General features: G+C 38.1%; 1 protein-coding gene across 1 annotated transcript; it reads right to left on the reverse strand.

Annotated features, from left to right (window-relative positions):
- Positions 1 to 672: 672 nt before the first annotated feature.
- On the reverse strand, positions 673 to 18,357 carry INHBA (inhibin subunit beta A). The gene is made up of 2 exons (XM_039715234.1): positions 17,678 to 18,357; positions 673 to 6,682 (listed from the first exon to the last, which is right to left on the reverse strand). Exons 1-2 carry the CDS (start codon positions 18,063 to 18,065, stop codon positions 5,796 to 5,798), a joined length of 1,275 nt encoding a protein of 424 aa, XP_039571168.1. The 5' UTR covers positions 18,066 to 18,357; the 3' UTR covers positions 673 to 5,795.
- Between the last annotated feature and the right edge of the window lie 7,020 nt (positions 18,358 to 25,377).

A 25,377-nucleotide genomic window follows, 5' to 3' on the forward strand; every position in this document is an offset into this window, starting at 1 on the left:
TCTTTTACTTAATATAGGGCCTAAAAATCTACTGGGAGCTGCTGAATACTGCCCACTAACTGTACAAAGTATAGGTAGCATGCCTTCCAAATATCAAAATACCAGACGGAATGCCGTGAAAATAAATAACTTCTAATATAAACAAATGAGAACATATCAAACTGTTACCTCTTTAAACATAATGTAAATAAAAAAAATACCAGTCCTTCTACACAATAAATATTAAGAAACCATTGACATAGTTGAAATGTACTCATATAAATTAACAACTTTAATTACATTAGCCAAACAGACATTGGTTAAAGCACTGCATGTAGTATGCAAAATAATAATAATAACAATAATAATAATATCAACAACAAAACACAAAATGATAAAAACAAAATAGGCTTCATAATATCTTGGCTTTCATAATTTATATATATGTATATACATATATATAGTTGTGTATATATATATATACTGTAGACATATATATAATATGTATATATAATACAATTCAATGTAATATAACATAATATATATGTTATGTCATATTAAATTGCATTATATTTTATATATACATATTATTATGAAGATATATATATACATACATATAGAGTATATATATGTGTATATATATATCTTCAACACATTGTCAATGTATTGTTTTTGAAAGTATTTAAATACAAAGAAACCCATTGAGAATTAACAGATTCATTATATCTCAAAAAATAAATAGCTATAAAACACAGAAGTGCTGCTTGTTTCAGCCCATGAAAACCTGCTTCTAGTTGTTCACAGAAGATCAAATTATGATTTTATTTATTCATGCTGAAAACATTTTACTCCACATGTAATGCAGTGAGAGCATATGGGGGAGTAAAGCTTTTTTCAGTGTAAGGAAAGGGATTAGCATCTGGTTCTTATATTGATGTACACTATTGACATGAGGTTTCACTTAAAGAACTTAATAATTTCCATTGTATCTACCTATACTTCAGAAATAGATTTTTCTCAATTTATTGATGCTGACTGGTAACTTTTTAGGAAGGGAGACCCTCTGAAAATCAATGGCATTGCTTACAGAGTAAGGCACAATTCCACATGAGTAACTATAGTCTGTCAGTTTTTTATTTTGCACATAAACTTTACAGATGCCTGAAGTTCTCTACCTAAGAGATATTGCTGCTAGCCTCTACATGGTCTTATGGTGTCACTGTTAAATGAACTTGACAGCTTAATTCTCAACTAAATACAAAAAAAAAAAAAAAAAAAAGGAGGTATACATAATGGAACCCTACTTTGCAGTGATTTGGTAGGAGACTGTTTCTATTGAAGTCAATGACAAAACTCCCATTTCATTTAATTCTACAGTTTTGGGTACTATACCATATGGGTGCATAATAATTACAAGCATCTGTAAGCATTTCCTTTTACTAAATCTAAAGGATACAAATACATTCAGTCCTCCCAAAGAAACATCTTAGCATGCACTTATGCCAGTTTCTTAGGCTTTGTGACCAGTGAACATCTGACACGGAGATGTGAAAAGACAACCAAATGTGGTCAGCTTTCAAGCAATAAGATTATGAAGGTACTAAACAAATACATTCCTGCGATTAAATATATACTGAAAATGTATTTTCAATACAAACAGTAAGTAGGTTATATGGAAAGGAATGTGTTAGTAGTTAAGAGCCTTTCTTCTTTTTTGGTACAGTCATACCTGAAAGGAGAAGTAATTTTTAAGGCTGCATGCCCTAGAACAACTGCTTAAATATGGTAACAATTTCTAATGCTATTTTAAGTACATTCAGATTTAATTAAATCAAATTATCAGGGATGGGCTATTTTGCTGTAATCATTCAGTCTTGATTAACATCCAAATTTCTTATTTTACTTTATCATACAGTTTTTAATTTCCCCCTACTTTAAATAACTCTGACCACAAATCAAAACCCCATGACTGATTCTAGAGATTGGAGAGAGAAATCTTTAAAATTTGTGACCAGTATACACACACAAATGCAAGCTAAAAAGAAGGGCTTGGAACAGTTGCTTCTTGATTTGAAAACTTTATTCTGTTTTTGGTGTAGCTATCATGAAACACGCTCACAATATCTAAAATCCTATTTTCTTTCCTTACTTGGAAGTTGTCTCAGGCTATTTTCATGTTTTTCAGGCCAGTCCCTATTCATCACATTAAATCTGCTATCAAATTCATGATCAGAATTATTTTTTAAAGGATCTTTCTCCTTTAGCCAGAAAAATCATGAGTTTTTCTAAACCTACTTTGCTAGCAGCCAATGGGAGTTTTGCCATTGTCATCTAGGGGAAGGTTCAGGGATTTCAGGTCTCCAATACTCTATAACTAATCACTGTTGAGAATAAACTTTATCAATGTGAGCCATCTGACCTGTTTCACTGTGTTCAGAGATCCACAGTGATGCAAACAGCCTCATTCAAATAATTGGATTAAACAGTGTTGGCTGTGGTGCCATTCACTCAGAATCCTTTCTCTCCCTTGACAGTGCCCACAGCAGAAGGAACCTGTGATTCACCCTGGCACAACTTTACTCATGTAAGTAGTTTTACTGATCTTGTAAGGAGGCCAGCTGACATCAAAGGGCCTGTTGACATGAGTAACTATTCTGGGACATCTAACGATATAAATAAGAGTTCTGGGGCACCCAGTTTTAAGGCCAAGTACAAAGACCTGTGAACTAAATGGTATCCTCAACAACTCTCACAGACTGTGTGCCGGCTCCTGTTGCTCCAAAGACTGGCTCTGCTTCTAGGAAAATTGACAGAAATTCTGTCACATGCTTCAAATAAGCAGGGCCAAGAACTTCGTTAAAGTTCTAAAGATAAATTAGCTGTGCATATTTTCTCTTTTTTTCCTGATAATTTTCCTACTAGCATTTGGAATCCCTCCCTTTCCCCAGGAAGAAAACACAAAAAACCCAACAAACTTCTGCAAATAATTTAAATCAGAAAGCCTTGATATTTTACAGAACACTTTAGTGACAAATTTTGTGTTTAACCAATTATATTTTTTCAACTTTTCTTTTTTTTGCAAATTGCAAACAAGTCTGTAAAAAAACTGTGTTGTATAAAAAGTACATAAATGTATAACCCATTAGCCGTACTATGCAATCTAAATATTGTGGAATAAATTAGATAGAAAACAGCTATATGCATGTAGGTTGATATCTATTCAACAGAGGAAAGGGCTATTTTTTTTCTTTCTTTTTTTTCTTTTTTTTTTCCCTTTTCATTTTTATCTCTATAGATACATACCAATACAGACATGCGCCCATGAGCACATACATATGCACACACAGAGAACACACACACACACACATGCACACACAAACAGTTTTGGCTGACAGAAAATGAAGGCCCTGATTACACTGTTCAAACATGGTTCTCGCCATGAAGGTGCTAACACACTATCCCTAGCCAGTGTGACTGGGTTGTATTGTGCTATCTTTTTTTCTTTTTTCTTTTTTTTTCTTTTTCCTTTTTTTTTTTTCTTTTTTTTACAGACTGTGCTCTCAACAAGACAGAGAGCCTTGTTAGTACTTCTTTCCAGGAGAGGCATTTAGAAGCCTGTCCCAACAGAAGGCAGCTAACTGGGGCTTGGTTCAACAAACCTATGAGAGTCTGAAGCTTCAGGGTCAGGGTTATCAAACTCAGTGTAAACAGGGCCTAAAGGTTTCTCCCATTCCCTCTTATCATCTCCCCCTACCCAAAGACAAATGTAAGTTTAACATTCTTTTAAATATGACAGCGAAAATTTTTTAAAAAACAATGACTATCTACCTATGCCCTACGGGCTGGACCCTTCAGGTTAGGTGTGACACTGAAAATTAGGTCTTGCAGGTAACACGCAAACCCATTAAGAGTTGTCATGCTAGAGGATGGTGGTTGAGAAAGCCAGTATTTCAGCAAAGACTGTACTTCAAACAGAAATCCAACCACAATTGCCATTTTCTGTATATTTGTAGGAGCATGGTGGACAGGGCCCAAGGCTGCTTGCAATTTACATCAACACTTTTTAAGTGTATATCAGCACTTTAGGTTTCTCTTGCACAAATACCAGCACTTTAGGTTTCTTTTGCACAAATACCATTTTGAACATGTAGCCTCCCACTTGGCAGTAAGGAACAAAAAATCTTATAAAATACTGTGCTTTGCACACAAACATTCATTGTTTTCAAAACAGTAAAATTAAGCCAGAAGTGCTTATAACTTGTGTATACATACATATATACATACAGAAATATATACATATATATGTATATCCCTTGGACAAAGTTGTTTCCCTACAATGCACATTTGCTGTGCATCAGGGCAAAATTTAGTGTTGTACATACACAACAGTATGATTATGCTCAGATGGACCTTAGATCCAAGCACTTTGGATCCAAATCCCAGGGATTTTCTGGGTTTACTTCAACTGGCGATTTTTTGTTGAGGGCACTATTTGAATTTAACTGGTTTAACTGGTTAACAGATATTCTAGCCTGAATGTAATCAACCCACTGACTCTTAATTCAAACCCTAACTCATTACAGATGAATGGTACCAACCGCAAACAGACTTTATAGAGGCTTGCACAAATGTCTTTGGTGTATGTGTCTATTCATTTTAAGGTACAAAATAATAATAATTATTATAATAATAAAAATAGCTATTTTGTGTGCTGTAGCAGTTCTTGTATAGCTCACAATAAGTGCAGCTCTCAACCCCTCCCACACCCAACCACCCTCCCTTGCAAATATTTGTTAAATAAGGATTAGACAGGTCAGACACCATTGTAGTGCAAATAGTAAACGATTAAAAATTTTTTTTACAAAATATAGAAATGTTTGACTCCAGTAACTGGACAAACATGTTCCTTTCAAGTATCTCTCACCAAAGATTTTTTTTTTTAAACAAGTTACTTCCATTTAAAAAAAAGTCTCTCTGTTTTGTTTTTTTTTTTTTCTTTCTCTCGCAGGTAAACAGTTTCAAACCATCTAGGTTGCATAGTTCTAACATTGTAAGCACCTTTACAGAATGTAACTTTTATTCTTTCATTAATTTTTTGTTCGTTTTTTTTTTTCTTCATTTTTCTTTTTTCCTTTTTTCTTTTTTTTTTTTTTTTGTAAATGTAGTGCAGAAGATGAAGGTGTACACACCTGCACACAATTGACCCTTGATCAATGTTAAGTATATGTATGTGTATTGTGTCTGTATGTATAGAGACATGTATATAAATACATAGCCATATATATATACAAACACAAACACTACACACTTACTCAGTTGCTCTGTAAATGTGGGGGAAAAGCGCCAGTGACTGCAGTGATCATACACATGGCTTTTCATTGACCTTTTGGACTTTGTCCAAATTTCTGCAGGTTAGATGAGCTACTACCATGGCTTGACCTGATGGGTAACTAAGGGAGGGAACAGAACTCCCTTCCCCTAGTAGTAACTAATGTTTAGTATACTATGTAACAAGATAAGGAGCTTACTGAAAGGAAGGGGAAATCCCCAATCCATACCAACATTTATATCTATCTTATTCAAGCCCGGCTTCATGACGTTTTCTTCCTTTTTTGTAGGTGAAGAATTTTCTGATCCTCCATAAGTCTTTTTTTCCTTCTTTTTCTCTCTCCCTTTTTTTTGCTCTCTTCTGTTTTTGCTTGTATTTCTGATGATTGTTTCACTCAAAAAAGATTATACCATGTATGGTCTTTCCTCTTCTTGGGCTTTTGGTACATTTTCTACTTAACAAGAAGGGTCTTTGTGCACACTAGCATCTACGAGCAGCCACACTCCTCCACAATCATATTCTGTATGTCTTTCTTAATGATGTTCTGGCCATCATCGTAGTAGAGCATGGACATAGGCCGGAGCTTGGTGGGCACACAACATGATTTGAGGTTGGCAAAGGGGCTATGGCCCCGCATGCGGTAGTGGTTGATGACAGTGGAGTGGAAAGATAATGATGAACCAGATGTGCCTGCTATATGGCTGGGACACTCTCCTTCGCAGTAGTTGGCATGATAACCTGTAGGAGCAATGATCCAGTCACTCCATCCTATGTCCTTGAAGCTGACAAAGAACTGCTTCTTGCAGCATATGTTGACCTTGCCGTCACACTCCAGGCCTCGTCTCCGCCGCCTGTGCTGGCGATCCTCTGAGTGCCGGGCAAGCATCATCAAGAAGGGCCGATGTGATTGTTCCTTCTCCTCTTCTCCTGTGAATTCTCCAGCTTCCTTTTCTTTCCCTTCCCCATCATCTTCCTTTTTCTTCTTCTTGCCCAATAGCACCAGGTTGGCTCCAGTCTCTTGACACAGGTCACAGGCAATCCTCACATCCAAAGAGCTCTTGCCTTGGTCCAGGAGTCTCTGGACACTGCTGGAGACAGGGAAGATGTGCCAAGTGCTTTTACGGGTGTCCACTGCCTTTTCTGAAATCAAAGTCTCACTCTTTTCACCTTTCAGCCCCCCATCCTCTGTATCTTCTGCTCCTTCAGAATTGCCTTTTGGCTGCCGCTGCTGTTGAAACAGGCGGATGGTGACTTTTGTCCTGCTCCGGTTGGCCTTGGAGACCTTCAGGAAGAGCCACACTTCAGCATGCTCTACCACCGATAATTCACTGCCTTCCTTGGAAATCTCAAAGTGCAACATTCTCTTGGCTGTGCCTGATTTGGTAAATGGAAATAGACAGGAAGAACTTGTTAGTATGTCTGCTTGCATTTTGTTAAAGAGACTTCTGTTACTTTTTCCACAGGCATGAAGTGCCCTAGGTTTTCTATTTGGTTCTTTACATTTTTATGGATCATCTGTTCAAACCTGCCTTCACCCCCTCCTCAGTTTGTATTTTGTGAAAATTCTCTTTTTAGAAAAGTATACATTTGCCTGATATTTTAGCCAGAGCATTTTTCATAGTAACAACATAAAGGATTAATGTAATTAATGTAAAGGATCTCATGGCAAATAAACATCAGTGGCTGCCAAAGTTTGCTTAAACTGTCTTTGTGATCACTGTGAGCAGAAAGGCAAAAATGCTTTATCCATATGTACCATATGCATAAAAATGTACACCTGATATCTGGTTAGGAAATAAGGTCCAGTGCTACCAGTTCTTTAGCAATACTTTGAAAATTATGTGGGGAAGAGGTTTACGATTTCTCCCTCCATAAAAATACATCCTTCATTTGCATCTTAAAATGAGTTGTAAATATCTATTGTTTCAAAAACAAACACATGCTAAAATATGAACCTCCACTTTAAGAAGTTTGTAGAGTTATATTGTAAAGAATTGAAGAATTGCAGCAGGCAGACTTTTCATCCTGTTAGCTGTTAGCTGTAGATCCCGTTCCTAATTTAACGCACTGTACTTGCTGTGATTATAGTAATGGTGAATACACTGAGAAATGAGCTAAAGAACTGTATAATTATGGGGATGGTTCCCTGGCATAATTGTATCAACTTGCTGAGATGTCATTATGATGATTGTGATGGTGAGGAGGTGTTTCTCGGATACAGAGCTCATATCCCTGGCAGAAGCTGGAATGAATAATGAGGGCTGTTTAATGATTTGATCACTAGCGCATGAAGAAGTTAAGAGAGAATGAATTAGCTGGGGGGTGGTGGTGTGATATTATTTTTTCAAGAGAGGTACTTTTCTATTTTCTTGACAAAGAAAAAAGCCCTAATGACGTCTTTTGTTCCTTCTCAGCATGGAGGCCAGGATGGACTGGGGTCACAGATTTGCAATGTACAGATATCTGGCCTTAGTAAGAAAGAAACAGTATTTATAATTATCAATTTGTTATTAATATTATTATTGAGATATCCATAGTTATTTACCACATTTTCTGTGCAGAAGTTCTGTCAGTGAACCATAACTTTGCAGCTTAAGACCAGAAAGTGGTGATTAAAACAGAAGTAGCAGGACACACAGAGGAAAAGTTGCTCTCTCTGTAGCAAGACTCTTCTCCTCTCTTCCCACTGAAACTGAATTCACCTCTATAGGCTCCCTGACCATTTCCCTCTTCTCCCACTCTCAGGTGAGACAGAACTGGAGCAAAATCACAAGAGACATCTACCTTGTGTTCAGTTGCAAATTCAAGAGTTGCTGATTTCTGAAGTTTGTAGGCAGGCCGTTCTGCCCCTTGAGCTACCTGTTGCTTTTCGTCTCTGTGAAGTACTAGCACTGTTACATTCAGCTTTCCCTCGTGGCATTTCCAGGTCAAAGAGAGAGACATTTCTGAATTACAGTGTCCAAAGGGCATAGTGTTTTGTTTTTGTTTTCCCTCTAAGTGAGAGTGTGAAATTGTAGACTTTAACTGTCACTGAGATATGGAAACACATGGTTTGTGTTAACTGCTTCTCACAGATGGCTGATGCCAGTCTTCAGTCAGTTACATTAATTTCTCAGGGAGCTACATGAACCAGCAGCTTATAAAAAAGACAGAGCAAGCTGACCAGTACTGTGAGGCACGATGAAAGTACTCTTTTTCTATTATTTTTTAATCAATTCATTCAATAATGACTGAATGGCTAATGCTGTTTTTTTCCATTCCGGTAATCAAACTAGGTCAAAGCTGCCAACTGTGTTTGAGCAGAGGTCAGGTAATAGACACCAATCTCACTCCTGACTCAGTTTGAGAGCGTGAGGAGTTGTACAGTGACATATGTCCAGTCCAAAGGAAGTCCAAAAGGCTGGTTGCCTTGTACACAGCGTGTTATGGAGTGTTCTCTATGAGAATGGATACTTCTAAGGGCTGTGAGAACCAGCCAGCCTCTGGCTTTATTCGCCCTGACTCTCCCCTCTAAAGTAAGCTTCTAACTTTAGATTATCCCTTTCCAGTCCTGGTAAATCCTTTGTGAGGGGGTCCTGGACTTAAAGGGAACCTGAAGGCAGGTGATGTACCAAGAGTGCATTGCTGCCAACCAAGATTCTCCATCCAACCCATTGTGCTTGCCGCCTCTACTCAAGCAAACATTGGTGGGAAAAAAAGGTGGTTTAGATCAAGCTACAGAAGATCTTCTGGCACCAGCAGCTTCTTCCCAGCTGCTCTCTTTCCCCAGAGATCACAGACTTCTCTATGGAATAAGCATGAATTGCTGGGAATTGCCATACATATATTGCATTCTTTAGAAACCAAGCTGGGCACAGACTGCAGTTCTGGCACTAACAGGGGTTCTGTGCATGAGCAGATCAACTGTGCTGGGTGCAGAAGAATCTGTGCTGGACATGGACAAAAATCCTGGTCTGGTCATCTGCTCTGGAGAAAGCAGATAGGGTGTGCAAACCTGGCTCAACAGTGGAAGAAGCTGTATGACCTATCTAATCTGAAAAGCCAGGCAGCCCTGAATTACAGAATAACCTAGTGCTGCTAAGTGTTAGTGCATGGTATTTCACATTCTGCTGTTTCCATTGTAGTGGGAGTTGAAAATAGTTATAAAATGACATATCCGCAACAGCAAATATTCACATTACCTTTTGCACGGGCCAGAAGCGTAGTGATGCAAGCAGTCTTTTGGACAAATATTACATGAAAGAAACAGGACCTCTTAAAATGCTTTTCAAATGCTCCTCTATGTGTGAAAGTAGGATTCTTCCTCATTACTAAAAATATTTGAACAGTATGGTGAAAGTACATGAGTACTTGCTTTTTCTTTACTTAAGGGACGTGAGCTTGCAGAAGGTAGCCTAAGACATGTCCTTATACAGGGATAACAGCCTCCTTGTAGGTTATTAGCTACAATAACAGCCTCTCTGGATGTCGTTAGCTACATTTTCAGAAACAAATGGTGGATTAAGAGTCTAAAGAAAAAATATGCAGGAAGCTTATCTGAGCCTAATATTTCTGAATGAAATAAAATCCTGAAACCTGCATAGCTAATAAAAGTTTTTATAGCAATTTAAAAACACTTTTCCTTTCATAGGTCTTCTTAGAAGGAGACTGGGAATGGTGCAAGGTTGAGGATAAAAAGCATGCTTTCACATTAGGAAAAAACGAAGCTTTTCTGAATTCTCTCCACATTCACAACTAGTTTGTTACGATCACAGCACAAATGGTATGAATCCTGCAGTTTTTAAGAGGTCACTGTTCTCAGACAAGCTCATTTTGAAATCAGGGTTTGGCCTGTTCTAAAATCTAATTGAGACCCTAAGATCTGGCTTATTATGGTTACACATTTCCTTTATAACAGGATCTTTGTTTCCAAAAGGTTCAGTGCTACAATAAAATTAATTCTTCAAGTGTTCTGAGACAATTCTAAACCCAAAAAAGGAAAAAAAAAAAAAAAAAAAAAACCCCAACCAACCAAAAAAACCCCAAGCCCCAAACCAAAAATTTAATTTCTATATTTAAATTTCTTCAAATTTTTCCAGATATTTCTTAGGGATTTAGAAGTCTTTCTTTTTAGGTCTGAATTAACAGTCAGGATCAAAGCTTTGGAAATATATACTGTTCATCAAACTGAAGGTAAAAAAGTCCTGAAATTTGGGATGGTATCACTTCCATAATAACATTTTGTTTACCCTTTTGTCCTGCCTTTACATTTGCCATGGCTGATTTGCAAGGGTCTTTTTCCATTTGTAATCATCCTGCTCCTCCTGCCTGACTGCTGAGGAAAGACCCACAGACCAGCAGTGATAATGCCTTCATCACTTCTATGCTCATATAAACAGCAGTGTCAACAGCCTGGATTGTTATCGTGGCAGAAGGCAGCTGAAAAAGGATACAAGGGATTACTTTGGGCTCCTTTTGATTGCTTTTCCTCATTTCCCTTTCCCAAAACTTTGGAGAGGCCACCTCTCTGCTTTCCTGCTGAGCAAAGTCCCTTCCAGAAGGAGGGCTGTGATGCCAAAGGAGCAGTCTAGTGGGGCAAGTGACACCAGCAAATGATGTGAGAAGTGGTTAAAAATACAAGCTCTAAGTAGTGCATATATGGTAAAAGCTTTAATGGAAGAAGTTACTGAATGGAAAGAAAGTGTAGCAGTATATATAGCATGGGAGTTTTCTCATATCTGTTTTTCTCTTCACTACTGCTCATGTACCTTTTTAGGAGAGAAACTGAACATGCAAGCAAGGGGAACCTGCACAGGTACCTTCCTCTCCACCTCTGGAAGGGCTGGCCAGGGCTCGCACAGGACTTTGCAGTCAGCACCTGCTCCCAAGCAGCACGAGGTGATGAGCATGGCATAGTAGCCCGTGGAGAGCTTGGCAGAGCCCCTGAGGGCCCAGACACAGGGGAACGGGAGGGGCAGCCCTGCATGAGGTAGCTGATGCCGTGCTCCAGCAGGAATCTGCAGGTCCAGTGTGCTCTTCCTCTGAGGTTAAGGATCCTTCCTTCAGAATGGTTGAATTTAACTATTTAAAGATGGTTGAAGTTTGATTATATGCAATTTGAAGCAGGATTCAAGATCAAGCCTCTGTTAGTTCAAGCTATATACATATACTACGTGGGGTCGAAGCTATACAATTGAGAGTATCTTCTTCTGAGTAAAATGCAAAATTATTTTTTTTTACCTGTATGCTGTTGAATTATTAAGGCCTTTTCTTTCATAATGAAAGTATTTATTCTTTGTGACCATTATTCATTATAATATGGTTTGTTCTTAATTTCTTTTAATACACAGGATTTATTTTCCTTTGAAAAATGCTCACTGTGTAAGAAGGTGCTGTCGCTTTAAATATCTATGCTTTATCGGTGCTTAATTTTGAAACGTTTTTACATTATGCTGCAAGTGAACTGTTTTTCCATACAAAGCAAGATTTTTTTTTTCCTTTTTTAGTTGCTAACTTTACTACTGCCTATGTTTAGATTTGGGGGAATTTGTACTGCGTGCCAATCTGTAATTACATTCAAAAGCATCCTTCCCTTCACTTCTCATTTCCGTTCCCCAGGAGACAGAAAAAAAAAATAGGTTACTAGAAAGGTTCCTCTAAAGAGAGTGAAGAGAAGAGCATGGTTATTGAGAGATAATTGCTCAAAATGTTTACTAATGAGTGACCACTGAAGTTAGATTAATTCTTTGCAGCATAGAATTTATTCAGAGAATTTAGTGTTATCGTCTGGTAATTATGCCCTAGGCAGACTGATGATTACACATCTCCTGTTGCCACAGTTAGACAGTGGCCATTTCTGTGAATGCATTTCAGCCTATGGATCACTGGCAAACAATTTATTCTGATTATTCATTATCCAGCATATGTGACTGGTCATCCAGGTTGCATACTTTCATCCCTGCCTCTTACAGTGGGAGGAGAAATTATGGCACAATTAATACTTCATCTTCATGCTCACTTACCATTTGCTGCCAGAAAAGAGAGATTTTGTTGTAAGAGAAAAATAAACCAAAAAAGAAGATCAGGAAAGAAACCTATTCCCTGAGTGTTCACGGAGGGAAAAAAAGCAGCAGCGACTTTATTTAAATACCTTTTCTTGAAAAGTTAACCCAAAGAGGCATTGACAAGGTCATTTACAATGTGAAATAATTCAGTTCTGGTGAACCTTGACTCTCCTCTGCTATTTTGTTAGGAAGCACTTTACATCCACAGCTTTGAGTTCTTTCCAAATTGAAAGCCCTTCCCCCACATGGCTTCAAATATTTAGAAACAAAAAAGGTGTTTGTTTGGTTGAAGTTGGTTGGTTTTTTTTTTTCTCTTATTTGATTTCTTCATTTACATCTAAAATAGCTCAAGCAAAGTTTAGAATCATTTGCACCAGTAAAATATTCCAAGGTAAAAACAATTCCAAGGCTTCATTTTTTAAAATTTTTTTTAGCAATTTTTTGTGCATACTTGTAATTATCTGCTGTAAATTCTAAAATTAAGTGGATCAGAGGCTGCCTGTTTGTTTTCATTAAAATATTTAGTTTCTGAGCACTAAGGCCCAAATCCCAGGCCCACTGAAGTAAATAACAGAACTTCCAGTTGCTTCCAGTAAACTAAGCTTCAATCCTATATCAATGTTGCAAAGCTTTGTTGTGTTAAATGAGATTGCCTTCTCATAGGCCTAACTCTATATATAGATATAAGAATTCCTCAGCATGAATCACTTACATGTATGCAAGGTAGATATATCCTGCACAGAGGAAAACACACGAATGTACATCCTTGTCTGCAGGAATGGTATGGGTGCAGGCACAGGGATACAAGCATGTCTGCCCTGGTATACCTGTGTGTAAGGACATATGTGTGCTTACACACACATACAGGCAAATACATGTTCAGATATTCCCTACTAGCACACAAAACTGTGGGCCTGGCTACACAGAGATGGACACATACTGTACTTTCTGTTTCTCAAGTATGTTTTTCTAAACTGGTTCCCACCTCCCTAGATTCATCTGTGCTTTCTCAGGTTTTTCTTCAAACCAACCAACCCCTCTTAATTCTCACATTTTTGATACAGAGAAACAGATCAATGCAGAATGGCTTTCCTCTTCTGGAAGCAGTTTGCTTTCATTTGCTAAAATTGAAATCTTTGATTTGGTATGCTGGGGGGGGCGGGAGGGAAGAAAAAACAACAAGGGAAAATAGGCTTGTTTTCTAAAAGCCGAGGAGACTGCATTAAAAAAATGATGTGAGCAAATCATCTCAAAGGATGATTCATGATCACATTCCTCAGTATCTTGTAAAAAAATAATATTTATAATTTCTGATCTCTCTAGATTTCCAGCACTTCTAGCATCCATCTTTTACTCCTCTAACTATTTCCTTCCTGCATTATTTTCCTTGCAGCTTTTCACTCCAGTGAATCCTTGACTTAAATAAACTAGAAGAGAGAAACGATTCCCACTCAGAGCAGAGACAGATAAGCATAAAGATCTCTGGGACTCAGAATCCAATTAGGTAAAATAAGTGTGAGGAAGGTTGCCTTGTGGGGAGCAAAAAGCCTTTGGAGTGTGCCCTCTCGTGGCCGTTCTTTATTCAGCATGAATACTTGTACCCTAAAATACAGTTCTTTTCAAAAGAAAATTGTCAAAATTATTCAAAATACATAAACGACACATCCTTTGGGTTTTTTTTCCCTCCTGAACTGCCATCTTGGCTGTATAGGGTTGGTATCTTCTGGGAAAAGGCATGAATACATACATACATGTATCCCTCTGCACATGAAAGTAGGCATCACATGATCAAGTCAATTCACCTGGAATTCTGTATGAAGTGGTACAAAACAATGGAAGTGGTTTAAATAGCTGGCAGACTTCTCTTTTTTCCCCCTGGAATTTCTCCTGAAGATAAATCTTTAGCTTTCCATATTTCCATCTGATAATTCCTGTCACCTTTTCGGGGGCTGATGTCAGAAACCCATTTCATTGGTAGTTTAGTTGCCAGGATCAAATTCAGTTGGCAGAATCCCAGAACTGCCTAATAAGCTGTCTACTTAAAATAATGAACGAGTTAGTAGCCAATCATATTTATAAGTATTGAGCATCTCTGTTGTTGAACCTGTTGGATTTGCTTGGCACAAAATTATATGACCCCTCTCCTCAAAAAACTATTTTTAAGACGTTGAAGACACAGAACTCTGGCACAGCTTCCCTTACAGCAGAACTAATCGACATTTGTGATCTTAGTTTGATATGCAAGTAGAAAGTAATTCTCATGTTTTACTTGTAAGAGTGCCAAAGGACAGTAGGGTGCATTTGTAACTTTTGCCCAATACTCACAGTCATTAGTTTTGCAGAGATCTGTCTGGATTTGTTAGCTGTGAAAACTACCTGCCAACTATTTTGCTGATTTCCTGGACATAGCTACACCTGTTCTTCAGACAAGTTTACTGCATTTATTTCCCCTCTAATTGTCTGAAGTCTGTGTTTGTTTGAATTTTGGTCTATTTTAGAAAACAGCAGTCTCAAGAGAGAGCTGCATGCAAAGGGTGCTCTTGTTCATTCACTCCATTTCTTTGTATGTTTGAGAATATGGCTGATGAAAGATGAAAATATTACTTTTTTATAAAGGCAAGTAGTAAATGTGACATCTGAAAGACATGGGGAAAGGCTTGTTTATGTCAAGCCATACCCAAAGAAACAAGAAGCCTAAAGTCTTATTTTGCTTTTTGTTGACATTTTTTTGTACAATATGAGATGTTTTCATTCATTTTAATTGATTTCTTATTGCCCTCTATTGAGGCAGAGTGAATTTGACATTAAAAGAAGGAAACATATTAACCTGGCTGTGAGCAGAACATGTTTCTTCTCCTGCTTGGTGTTTAAAGTTCATGCTATTCCCAGTTGCCACAGAATGAAAAGTGGAGACTATCCCTGTGGCTATATTCTATTCCTGCCTTTTTAACTCATACTTCCTATATGACATGTCACTTGCCTTTATTTTTTGCCTCACTTTCCTTTACATTAAAAAAATACTGGTTTAATATTTGATAGGAATAACTGCCAGTGCACAAGAGGACAGGATCTCAAAAAGCGTTTACTTAAGTTGTTGCAGCATTGGCACCTGTAAAATGTGGTAGATCCTCTGATGTTGGCAAGTGACCAGATGAATGGTTGTAGATGAAGAATATGTTTCAGTAATCTGAAGTTATTCCACAGAGTGGACTTATCATTTCCATTTTAAGCCCAAACCAGAACTCAGTTTTTACTTGCTAACAGTCCCTCCCTTGTCCCAAATCAAAGAGGTATGGAATGGCAGCAGGTACGGAAAAAATTGACAGAGCAGCCCTCCTGCCTGGGCTTCCAGGATTGTCATAGTACAAAGGAAGAGAACTGTGGCAGGGAGGAGAAGGCATGAGAACACAGTGGATGCCCCTGTCCTGCAGCTCCACAGTGTAAGTCCTCTTCAAGTAATTTGTCAGCAGCAGTAGGACAACGCTATGTAAATCAAGCTGAGTGACAGTGTTGGTGGCTGGTGGCGGGGGATCGGTGGCAGGATGATTGGCCAGTGTGTGGGCAATGGCATGATTTTTGCTGCTCACGTGACCGAAAGAGCCAATGGCTTCGGGAGCCGCCGTTGGAGGGTATTGTACAGAGTAGGCATATATCAAATTCCAAATTCCTTTGTGTCAGAGCTCAGGAGAGACAATAATGTGTTTACAAATGATTGCGACGCACACAGTGAAGAGAAACCACTGTTCATGCCATATGTGTTCCACTGTGCTCAGAGCGAGCTGCTGAAAACCAGGTGGGAAATCCAACTCAGAGATAGCTTAGAGGTTTCCTTGCTTTTATAAATTCATTTCTAAACTAATGTCAAGCTACCCCTGCTTCTAATGACCTCTGGCACTGACACCTTTTCCCTGCTTTCTGAAGTGGAGGGGATGGAAAAACTGAAAAGCCTGAGTTCTCATGCTGAAAGAACTGATAATATGTATATAGACATATATAAGGACTCCAAAGGCAAGGGCTCCTTGTACAGTTCGAAATCAGACAGCCAGCAGGAATGTCTGCACTTAAAAGCATGCACACTTCTTGTGCATGGCTTCCCTGCAATCAGAACATCTGAGTCAACAGGTTTTCAGGACTGGAAACTCTGAGTGTTGTCTTAATTGTTTATACTGCTGCAGCAAACTTTTAAACAAAAATGCTTGGAGTTCCTTTGCATACTTTGCCTACCATATGCTGTACCAAACAAAACAATGACATTCTTTTAAAACCGTCTTGGCAACAGGAAAAATGCTTTGGCTAGACAGCATCATAAAAAGTTGCTGTTAGTTAGATGATAGACTTATTGCAAGTAACTGCTATTGATGCATGCATTAGCATACCCACATACACTAACAGATTTATGTGCAGATACACATACATTGAATTAAAATGGGTTCTGGTCCTATTCATGTAGGAACAAGACAGCAAAGTACAACTTTAGAGCTGTTTCTTATGGGCAGTTTATGTGAGCCTTAAGACTTTACTTACTAAATACATATATTCTGAGCTCTTACTCAGAGTTAGGGGAAAAAGAACTGTGAAAGAGTTCAAAATACACCCGACCAAGGTTGCATTTTTGGCAGGAGTGTTTTAGGAGCAGAATCTTTTTTCCAGTATGCAGAAGTCTGCATTACAAATTGGATCAGCTACAGCAACTTGTCCAGTTCTATTGAAGTCATCTGACAGTCCCTGAAACTCTTTATTGCCGAAGATGCTGTGTTAAATTAAAAAAAAAAAAGGACAAAAATAAAGGGGAAAAAACCCACAAAAAAGCCGTCTCACTTCTAAAACTTAAAGCTGCTTCATCTGATTTTGTAACTTCCACTATAATTTTTACATGAAAGGGCTGTTTTTGAAGTAGTTTGCAGTTCACTTTCTGTCTTCATAAACTCTCCAAAAGGCTACAGCCTTTTTTCTTTTACCATCAACTCTGCAATCCAGCCCTTTACTGCAAGTACTCTGTATTTACAGGCAGAGTTTGGAGGACCCTGCTGCAGCCTGACTTTATGTTCAAGATTGGTTAGAGAGCTTCCTCCCTATGTGACTGACTGTGCTTAGCAAGTGTAATCTGTAGCCAAGATTAAGTCAAAAAAATCAAATTCCTTCACAGTCCTACCCCCCCATCCCATTTCTCCTTCTCCCTTCCCCCAAGTCTCATCCTACAACCTTGCAGAAAACATTACTGCTGAGGAGAAGAAAATAAGTTAATTGCAGTTTTGGCAGAAAGGATATTTTTCACTTTGGACACAAAGAATATTTTACAGGGTTTTGGTTTTTTTTAAGCACTCACCTGATTCTGCAAAAGTGATGATTTCTGATGTTTGCTCCACAACTTCATTCATTTCGGCTCTTCTTCCAACGTCATCCTCTATTTCCACATAACCATCCTCTCCCACCTTTCCCACGTGGAGTTTTTTGATGGCATTTAAAAGTGCTGCCTTGGGCACTGGCTGGGTGATATTAGGTCTGTCCCTCAAGTGCAACATGTTCAGTATGTGCTTCTTTACTGCTTCCACCATCTCAGGCTGTGAGCTGGGCACATCCTTTGAGAGCGTGGCAAGGGCACATGATGGACAGTCAGTGACTGAGCTGTGCCCCTCGGATCCTGGGGTTGGGGAACTCCTCACTATAATCCAGCAAAGCACCAACAGAAATCCTCTCTTCCAAAGCAAAGGCATCCTGGCAGCAAAAGTTGTTGTGATTCCCTTTTAAAAGGCCCTGCTTTTCCTCCCCCTTCACGAACAGTTTTTTTGGGGGCTGGTTTAGTTAGTTTGTTTGTTTGTTTGTTTTTCCTTCTCTTCAGCAAATTCTCTGGAACAAGAACCAAAAGTTTTCTGTGAAGTTTTGTTTGCAGGTTCCCTCTCTGAATGCAATAAGTGCTGTAGATGTTTGTGGCTGTCAGGGAGAAGAGTTCTGACTCTGTCTCAGAGTAGGAGAGAGACACAGAGAGAGGGAGAGAGAGAGAGAGGACGGATTGGCCTAAAGTGAGTGAGTGAATGAGAGAGGGAGGGAGTTTTGTCTGTGAGTAAAGGCTATGATTAGGAAGGGGGAGGAACAGGCAGGCTGGCTTCCTTATGCTCATTGCTCCCCTAACACACACCTCTCTTCAAATATCACTACTCGTGGTTCCTTCCCTCCCCCCTTTCTAAAAGATCTTCTCATTCCTGTAAATTTACTCTTTTTTTTCCCTTTTTTTTCCCCTCTCTGTTTGACCCCTCCCCCCCCCCCCCCCCCCAGCTGTCATTCCCCCCTTTTTTTTCCTTTCTTTTTGTTTTGTTTTGTTTGTTTTATTCCTTCAACAGTATCACTGGCTTAACTAAACAGAGGAAACATGAATGAATGAAAAGAGTGAAATCTTTAACGAGCACCTTGCTCTTGGTCCTGCCTGGTATTGTTAGGGATAGCAGGAGCTGTTAAATAGCTTGTGAATGAGATGGGAATGAGGGCAGGGGTTCTGAATATTTTGAACAGAACATTATTCTGCCTGGAGTAGAAGAAAAAAAAAAATCTTTTCTGCTCACTTCTCAATGCTGGGGGTTATCAACACTGGCAAAAGGTCTGACAGGCACAAAATAGCACTGTTGTTTGGAGGGCTCTCTAATACATGATACACTCCCCAGCTGCAATATGCAGTCAGGCACTGAAAGCCTAAGCAGGAGTTGGTACATATAGGTGACATGACATGGTAATGCCATATAATAGCCCTACTTCTATGCTAGTCTGTGCCTGGAAGTTCTTGGGTAGATATATTTAGGTTTGGGGTTAATCAAGAAATGCCTGAAAAATGCTTTGAATGTGAAGTGTTACATGTCATCTGGCCAAATCATACTTGCTTCTGACTCAGGCAAATCCCTCATCGATGCCAATAATAATTCTGTCTGAGTGAAGGCTGAGTAAGATCTTCTACATTTGGCCCACTCTTGTTAGAAGGCACTTATTACTTAATTCATTTAAATCACAGAGAGCAATCATAATATTAGAATAGGACATTAGAAATTTAAAGAAATCTAAAGCACTAGAAGAAATTTCAACCAGTGTTGGTAGCCCCTTGTCAGTTTATGCTGGGGAGGGCTTTGCTATGCAGTGAGAAAGGCATTCCCTGTGCCCCTGCCATGGCTTCAGGTTGCCTTTACATTCTCTATCCTCTCCATTCTGTTCCTTACGCAGCAAAGTTGAAGTTTACAAACTCGCTTACATTTGAATTTGATAATGGAAAAATGACAGCTATAACTGTATAAATGTTGAGATTCTTCCCTTTCAGGCATTATCTTGTACTGATTTTCTCAGAGCAGCTTCTTAATTTTTAGACTTTACCCTCTTTCCATTCCTTTCATTCTCTCTCTACCACACCTTTGTCTTCTCAGATGAGCTTATCTCCTACCCAGCAAATATTCCACTCAGTATATTACTGTCAACCATTGTATTTCAGATTGGAAAGGAGTAATTTATAAATATAAGCACTGAAAGGTCTCTAATTTCCATGAGATGAATACAGACACATGGGCTAAGAGAACGACAAGGAATTATAGGTAGAGTAAAAGAAACATACAGAAGTAATTGAACAATCAGCCAAAGTCTTACAAATGTTATATATTGTTAGTCCTTTTCAATTAAGATCTTTTATAAGTCTTTTACTGTTATAAGGCAACCACAATACCCCCTCATCTGTGTTTTACTGACCTCAGTTACTATACTGTTATATACTGTTACACTTACAGGTCTGTCAGCATTATAAACCCTGCAGCCATTCTTATAAACACATCTTTGTAACACAAACCTCACTATAATGCATCGAATTTTCTTGGATCTTGTGAACAGCCCAAAGTCTGTTGTAATTATACGAAGTCTGAAAGTCAGCTTGAAATAGAACTAAAAGTTTAATTGGATGAAAAAATAATTTCAGATGAAAATATGCATTCATGATTAGATGTACTAACAGATGACATAATTAAAGGAGTTATATATAGTTCTAATATAGCACCTATCCTATCAGTGTCTGATGAAAAGTAAGGGAGCGGCATAAATCAAAATAAAATGCAGATAAGTATGTCTTGGTTCTTGCTGTGGGGTATATGTTGCTTGCCATATACTACAGGTACAGTTATCGCATGTAATCTCTATTACATAGAGGTATAGCATATTTTATTTGCATGCCATGATGATGATAGATTTAATGTTAAAGCATAACTTTCTAAAAACTACTATTTTCTAAAAGAGAGCTTCCAATACCGCTGATACATGGTTTATTTGTACATACATGTATATACACATATGTACAAAAATTCATACAGAAATGTGTTTGAATACATACAGTAATCGTGGCTCAGACTCTCTACAAATTACCTGAGCCGCAAAGTTCTATATATGCATTCATTCAATGTAACCCTAACAGTATGCAACAGCATGCACAGGAATTAAAAGTTTCAGTTTGAAAGAAAAAAAGCTGATTGAAAGTTTTACCTCTCTAGTCCTGACTCTCAGAAGGAGACTGCTGTATTGTGCTTTAAGAACTGCTGAAGTTCCTCTTTGTGGTACTTCATAATGCGAAGCTTTATACTGTACTTCTCGTGTGTACACATCACATATAACGTCTGTCAAAAGTGGGCCGGATCACTGTGCCTTGTTACATCAGCAATTGACTGTTTTTCCTGTATGAGACATTTCTAGTAATTAACTGTCTAATGGAAACTCCTAAATGTCTAGCATGACAAAATATCGTGGATTAACTTGTGGTGATTTCTGTATCCATTTAAAAACTAGAACATAAAAATCAGACAAAGCAAACATTATGAGCCAGGAAGATACAATCCAACTTTTTGTATTGCATAGCTAGATATAGATATTATTAGATGTAGACAACACTGTTCTAGTTCTAATATAGTATTCGCCAGATATTAATTACTACTTTGCAAATTGTTTTCTTCTTCTTACATACTTAGGATATACCAGATAATCTTTCTCCAAATTTGGATTTTTTTCAAATTCAGGAAAATGCATTTGAGTAAGCATCCTTTGGCTTTGGATGGTTTTTTTTAATTCAATCTCTGAATAAATATGTCCTTCTGTTTAAATTAGGGATCCCTTTAAAGCTCTTTAAAAAATGAATCATATTGCTCCTGTCCAATTCTCCTGGCTCCTTGACGTGCAGATTGCATCACACTATTAAAAACTGTTTAGACATCTAAAAATAAATTACAATGAACGACAGTTCACATTTTTTGTAAGAGTGGTATTAACACTTGTGGAATAAAATAAAAGGCAATTTTCATTTCAATTTACATTAATGAAAATCAGAAATAACTATGCGAATTAGGCAGTACAGAAGTAATACACAGAAGGTCAAAAGTAAATCCAAAATCCATCTCCTTTCTTAAACACATATAATAACTGGCTTTATGTGGTACCGTTTATGACAAATGGCATGATCATGCAGTCTTTACTCATTCATAACACCCACTGATTACCAGAAAATCCCCATCCCTCAGATTTTTTTTTTGGCCTGAATTGTACTTATAATTATATTTTTATGTCCTGTTGGTAATGTAACTTTAATGTATCTTGGAATATGGCTGATCTGGATCAAAGAAAGATTTCAAGCTTTCAATTTGCAGTGATACCAGGGAATCCTTATAGCAGCATTGATCCCAACTCTTGTGTGTGCTGTAGTCACACAACAGCTTTGGTTGAATGAGAAAGAAATCAGAAGTTAATGGGAAACATATGACCAGATAGGTTGCTTTATTTCCCATTTTTAATATGCATGTAATAAATGAGACAGGTTGCAGTAGCTTTGCTAGAGTCTGAGTTTGGTGGTTCCAGTTGTTACGCTTTGGGGTTGTTTTGCGTCTTTTTTTTTTTTTTTTTTTTTTTTTGTGTTTTCCCTCCCTCCTTTCTTTTTCTTCAGGGACAGTGAGACACTTGCTTCAAGGAAGGGATAATGAACACGTATATACCCAGTTAGTCACAGGACTCTATTTTTTGTGAGGATCCCAAACCCAAGTTTTGCCAAATGACTTTTCCACCTTGCAATCCTGTTTTTCTCAGGACCAGGCTGAGTTTGGTTTTAACTGATATCCTAAAACTCTGAAATTTGTTGTGTACTGGTAGTGCAGTGCCTGTTGCAATTTGGCCGCAGACATATTGTCAGCAAGGGACCTTACATTGCATTGATTTTACGAAGACTAGAAAATTTGCCTCGGGAGTAAGGGATCTCTCTTCTCCTTGGAGTCAGAGCCGTGCGGTGCCGGCTGTGACCGTCACAGCCCTCCTGGGGCAGCGTCCCGCCGGGACCGAGCTTCTCCCACTGCGGCGGCGGGGCAGAGGATTCCCGCTGAGAAAGTGTGTGGTCCGTGACAAAACGAGAAGGCTACCGAGTGAAGCTCAGCAAGCATGTATGTGATTTATAGCGCAGGATAAGTTCTGAAAGGAGTTTAGGAGAAGTGAAAAGCATTATTCATTTCAGAGCATGCTCCTTATTGCCTCGGGGAGTTTGTGTATAGCTTTACCAAAGGCCTAATGAAAGCTTTACTCGGTGACTAATTTTTTTTCACACCTATTTCTCTCTTTATAAATATTTTTCTCCCCATCCCCCTCGCACTCCTTTTCATTTTGTTGAACACAGCAACACCTGCTGGCAGTGGTCCGGGAGTACTGCTGGAAAGACCCACTGATCTAACTCTTCAGACCAGCTGCCATTAAGCACTGCCAAGCCATATTAATGAGCTGCCTCTATTTTTACCCCTTCCTGCCAGAAAGGGCAATTGCTCTTGGGAAAGACTGTAGCTGGGTTTGGTTTTTTTTCTTTTTTTTTTCTGATTTTTTTTCCTGTCAGCTTCAGAGTCCAGATAATATTGTTCAGTTGGGATTTCTAATTTAAATTCTGATACCACCAGCTGAGACCACATAAAACATTGGAGTGATGCTGAGCCTATCTTGCTGGCTCACAGGCATATTTTAGTTCCCTGCTGGATCAGAAATAACTAATGGAATGGGATTGAGAAAGAAAGGTTAGTACTAGAGCAACCTGTCTCTCTATGTCTCTCTTTTTTTTTTTTTTTCTTTTCCTAATTGTGGATTTTAGCTTACAAACCATTTTTAAAAATGGCCCAATGTCACTTCATTATACACCCACTGGATATTGTGTGATTTACTGACTACTTTGGAATTCTGAATTGCATACAACAGTATCTGTCAATCTCCATCCCTGCTTTCAAGAACAGACACTAGAGAACACACTCGCACAGATTTCCGTGCAAATCAGCTGGAATTTCACTCTGTAGTACCTTATTTTCCTGTAATAATAAGAAAAGATATGACAGAAACTTACGTTTGGAAGTTTTATGTTTCTACTTTCATGTAAGTGGACCAATTAAGGCTGGTCTTGCTGTTGCTACTAACTCAAATGCTTATGTGCTGTTTAGAGGGGTCAGTGATTTCAATAATAATTAGTGAGCTGGTCAAAAAATAAAGTTCATCTGAGGATAAGAACTCGGCCTAGAGGGTAGGGTAAATAAGAGCTTTCTTGCCTTTCTTTTTGATATTGATGGATGACACTTTTTACAGGGGTCAGGATATGTTCTGTTTTACAAGAACCTTATATAAAGTCAATCTGAGAAATAGAAGCAAGTATGTTAATTGTCTTTCTAAACTATACCTATGCCTCTTGACATATCACCCACTGATATTTTTTCTTGCCAGCTCATGGAACAGTGAGCTTTAACAAAGATATTTCATGTCCACGTTATTTTAGCATATGTGTTGCCTACTTACACTTAAAAATAAAAGTCAAGGTATATGAATATGTAAGCTAGGTGATACAGATGATGTTATTAGTGTGATGTAATAAGACACAACTATATGTTATAATCCGAGCTTGTTCAAAACATTTCCTTTTGGGAAAAAACTATTTACAAAGAGAATTTTCTTGAATTTATAGGGAGAGTATGGACTTAAATTGTCACTGGTGAGAGTAGTCCACAGAACTAAACTTGTTCATGCAGCTTGTTTGACAGGTGACTTTTCAGTATATTACTGCAAAAGTAATGTGGTTTTTTTCTTGAGAAACAGTTCTGCAATGTGTAAAATATCTTGAGTGATGCTGTCTTCAAAGATATTTTGAGATTATGATTAGAGTCACGTCAATTATTTAAACCCCAAAGGGAAGGGCCACCAGGTGACAGATGCCATTTGGCTTCAAGTAGGGTGAAAACAATTATAGGTGAATTAAAGCTATTATTGAAAGTCCGCTAAAAATAATTTGCATGCTGTTGGAAACTTTGACTATTGCTCAAAACATACATCAAAATAATTTCTTATGTAATTGTCCTTCAGCCAGTGGAGTTTTATGATATCTTTGCACCAACTTCAGAATAATGGGAAGTGATCTTATTTTTCTGACAAGACCTGAATTCTCTGTTCTGTGTTCCTTTTACTACAGTTAATCAAATCACAGCACACACAACCATTTAACTTACAGACTCCTGTTAGTTTTTAGTATCAACTCTTGCTGTCACTGAAGTTAGTGCTGACTGTGGGAGCAGAAGTCAGTTGAATCAAGCTTTGACTCGGAGGATAAATATAAACCATTGATGGACGAAAGGAGACACGAAAAGTCATATCTTAGCTAAAAGCTTTTCAGATGATTATTCACTGATGTACTTCCCAAAGTAATATTACCTGTGGATTTTAGCAAGATTTATGACTGTGTTTGCAAGAGGAATATTGGATCCTTGGTTTATTTGAATTGGGGTAGCTCTTCTGACTTCAGAGTTTGAGTTACATCAGTAGAAACTCTGATGTAAAGTTTATTTGCTTAATTTAACTTCTACATATTAATGTTTAGGTTTTGGTTTTTCCTTTTCAAAACAGATCCCAGTTTTTGTCTGGTTTGAAAGGTCCAATTCCATCTTGGTTTAGCTCCCTCCATGATGGGGATACATTTTGCGTACTAAGTTTTGATTACTTATAAATCTGCTGATGTGTGGGAGGGAA

The sequence above is a fragment of the Passer montanus genome, unplaced genomic scaffold (genome assembly GCF_014805655.1).
Source record: "Passer montanus isolate IOZ18808 unplaced genomic scaffold, ASM1480565v1 scaffold32, whole genome shotgun sequence".
Classification (NCBI taxonomy): Eukaryota; Metazoa; Chordata; class Aves; order Passeriformes; family Passeridae; genus Passer; species Passer montanus.